The sequence below is a fragment of the Elephantulus edwardii genome, unplaced genomic scaffold (assembly GCF_000299155.1).
Source record: "Elephantulus edwardii isolate Elephantulus edwardi_28Jun2011 unplaced genomic scaffold, EleEdw1.0 scaffold00191, whole genome shotgun sequence".
In the NCBI taxonomy this organism is placed as follows: Eukaryota; Metazoa; Chordata; class Mammalia; order Macroscelidea; family Macroscelididae; genus Elephantulus; species Elephantulus edwardii.
In genome coordinates, this window is record NW_006399941.1 from 6,081,873 (window position 1) to 6,084,119 (window position 2,247).

Consider the following 2,247-nt stretch of genomic DNA (forward strand, 5'->3'; position numbering starts at 1 on the left):
TCCCACAACTCATCTGGTCTTCGCTCATTAGTGTTCAAGGCCTCAAACCTGTTCCTGAGATGATTCTGAAATTCAAATGGCATAGTGTTTGCATATAACTTGCACACATCCTCATACTCTAAATCATTTCTGGATTGCTTACAAGATCTAATCCAAAAGAATGTATGTAAATAGTGCTGCAAGCTCCCTTTTAGCCTTTGAGGGGCTGATTTGAACAACTAATTCCATAATCCCTCAAATATTTTTGACCTGCAGGTGACTGATTCAGCAGACTCAGAACCTGTAGATGCAAAGGGCCAACAGTATCAGTACATTTTTGACAGTTAATGACATGGAATTTTGTTCCTTTTGTGTTCTCCCATTAACTCTTCTTTTAAGCTGTTTCTCCCCTTTTTGTTACATACTTCTGAGCTGGAAATGCCTCATAGTGACCCTCTAGTGGGTTTTCAGAGTCTGTAAATCGCACGGGACAAGACTGTCCATCGTCTTCTGAAGGGACAGTTGGAGGATTTGAACAATATGCCTTTGGCTTGGCAGTACAACTCCTAAGTCACCCGAATGCTCTCATAGTGGAGTAATGTAGATATTAGGTGCTCAACAGATACTTCCTTTGCATTTTATATTTGTTTGGAAGGAATGGAAACAATGAAAAAAGATAAGATATAATTCAAACACCCTTTTCCAAAAGTTTAAAAACAAATCCTCTCAGAATGTAATCTGATCTGCAATAAGTACTCTTACAATGAAAAGACCACTAGTTTAAATTAGGAGACTGGATATCTTATTTAGACACCAGAGCTGAAACCTGAGTCAGTTGATCTTCCTGGGTCTCAAGTTTCCACATCAGTAAAATTATATGGTAGAATTAAAAGCTCATTCAAGTTCTAGGAATTCTAGCCACAGTAATAAAAATTCCTCATTCCAAGTGATCCTGTAAATGGGAACTGGAGGACAGGCCACTTCTCCAGCATTATTACAATTCACGACATTCCCCGTACCTGAAGTAAGGCTTTTCTGGAGACATGGTGATCTGCAGAACCTCACTTGTCATGTCCAGTTCAGAGAATGCTTCCCGGAGACCCTCTGACTGGAGAATGATTTTGTTAATAACGTTGGTGCTGCAGAAATCAAAATCCAGAGTTTCCTCAGGCTCCTGGGTATTGATTTTGCACACGGTGACCACCCCTCCTTCTTCCAAAAACAGCATCAAAGGACAGCCATAACCTTGGTAACACATCCGGAGAGCAGTGAACGTGCCTGCATGAACAGAAACCAAACCAGGCCTGTGCTTTACAACAATATACTCAAATAACACACAATATGTCTCAAAAATAACCTTATTTGACCCAATTTCTGGTCTATCCTTATGAGAGGATTTTACTTTTTTTTTAATGATAGTGTGGGTACACAATTCAAAAAATAACTCTAAAGACTGGGAACTAGCACTACAAAAGACTGTAACTCAGATACCATTAAAGAGCTTGCCAAAAATACTTCAGAAGTAGGATACCGGTGTTATAAAGAAATGAATTTATAGTTTCACAATGGAGAACCTACATGGACCATTAGTGAAAGTAACAGGACTGGTGAATAAGCTATGCTATTTTTCTCTTTTCTTTAAATGTTTTATTGCAGTTGCAGTGGGTTTACAAAGAAAATTCGTTTCCCATGTAACTACTTGTACAGTTTCACATTATTTCAATACTCTGAATGTGTTAGCACTCCACCTCCCTCCTCCTTGGGAAGGAGAAAAGTGTCAGGACATCATAGGTCCTTCCTCTTATTTGATAAAGAGCCACAGTGAAGGATGGGAGAGGACAGATATTTCTAGAAAAACCAGCTGGAGAGCACAGCATCAGAAAAGGAAAAATTAATGCTGGTGGAATTGTAACTGCAAAAACAAAATATACTCTACAGAACCATCATGGGACACTCCCCCCACCCCCCTGATAACCTCTAGATGCCTTCACCAGGAACTGTACTCATTCTTCTGAGGATCCCATACCGTTATTTCTTTTGTTTAATAAGTATTTTTAAATTCTTTATTTTTATTTGGATCCCTTGTAGTTTTATACCCACAGCAATTAATTCTCACCAATCCCAAAAGCAATTCTCTAAGTAAATTAAAATATACAGATTTTAAAGAAAGCACTTGGGGAATTAGATGTAACAAAAAAGTAGGGCTTAGTTTAGGGCATTATGTTTATCATAGGAGTATGCAATGAGGGTTGCAGAGTGGATTATATT

At 38.5% G+C, this 2,247-nt stretch overlaps 1 protein-coding gene across 1 annotated transcript in view; it reads right to left on the reverse strand.

Annotated features, from left to right (window-relative positions):
- RAD1 (RAD1 homolog (S. pombe)) overlaps positions 1-2,247 on the reverse strand; it is a 15,672-nt gene that overhangs the window by 9,131 nt on the left and 4,294 nt on the right. The window contains exon 3 of the mRNA XM_006896801.1: positions 999-1,257. Within this exon, the coding sequence (XP_006896863.1) occupies positions 999-1,257 (259 nt within the window). The remainder of the gene's footprint in view (positions 1-998; positions 1,258-2,247) is intronic.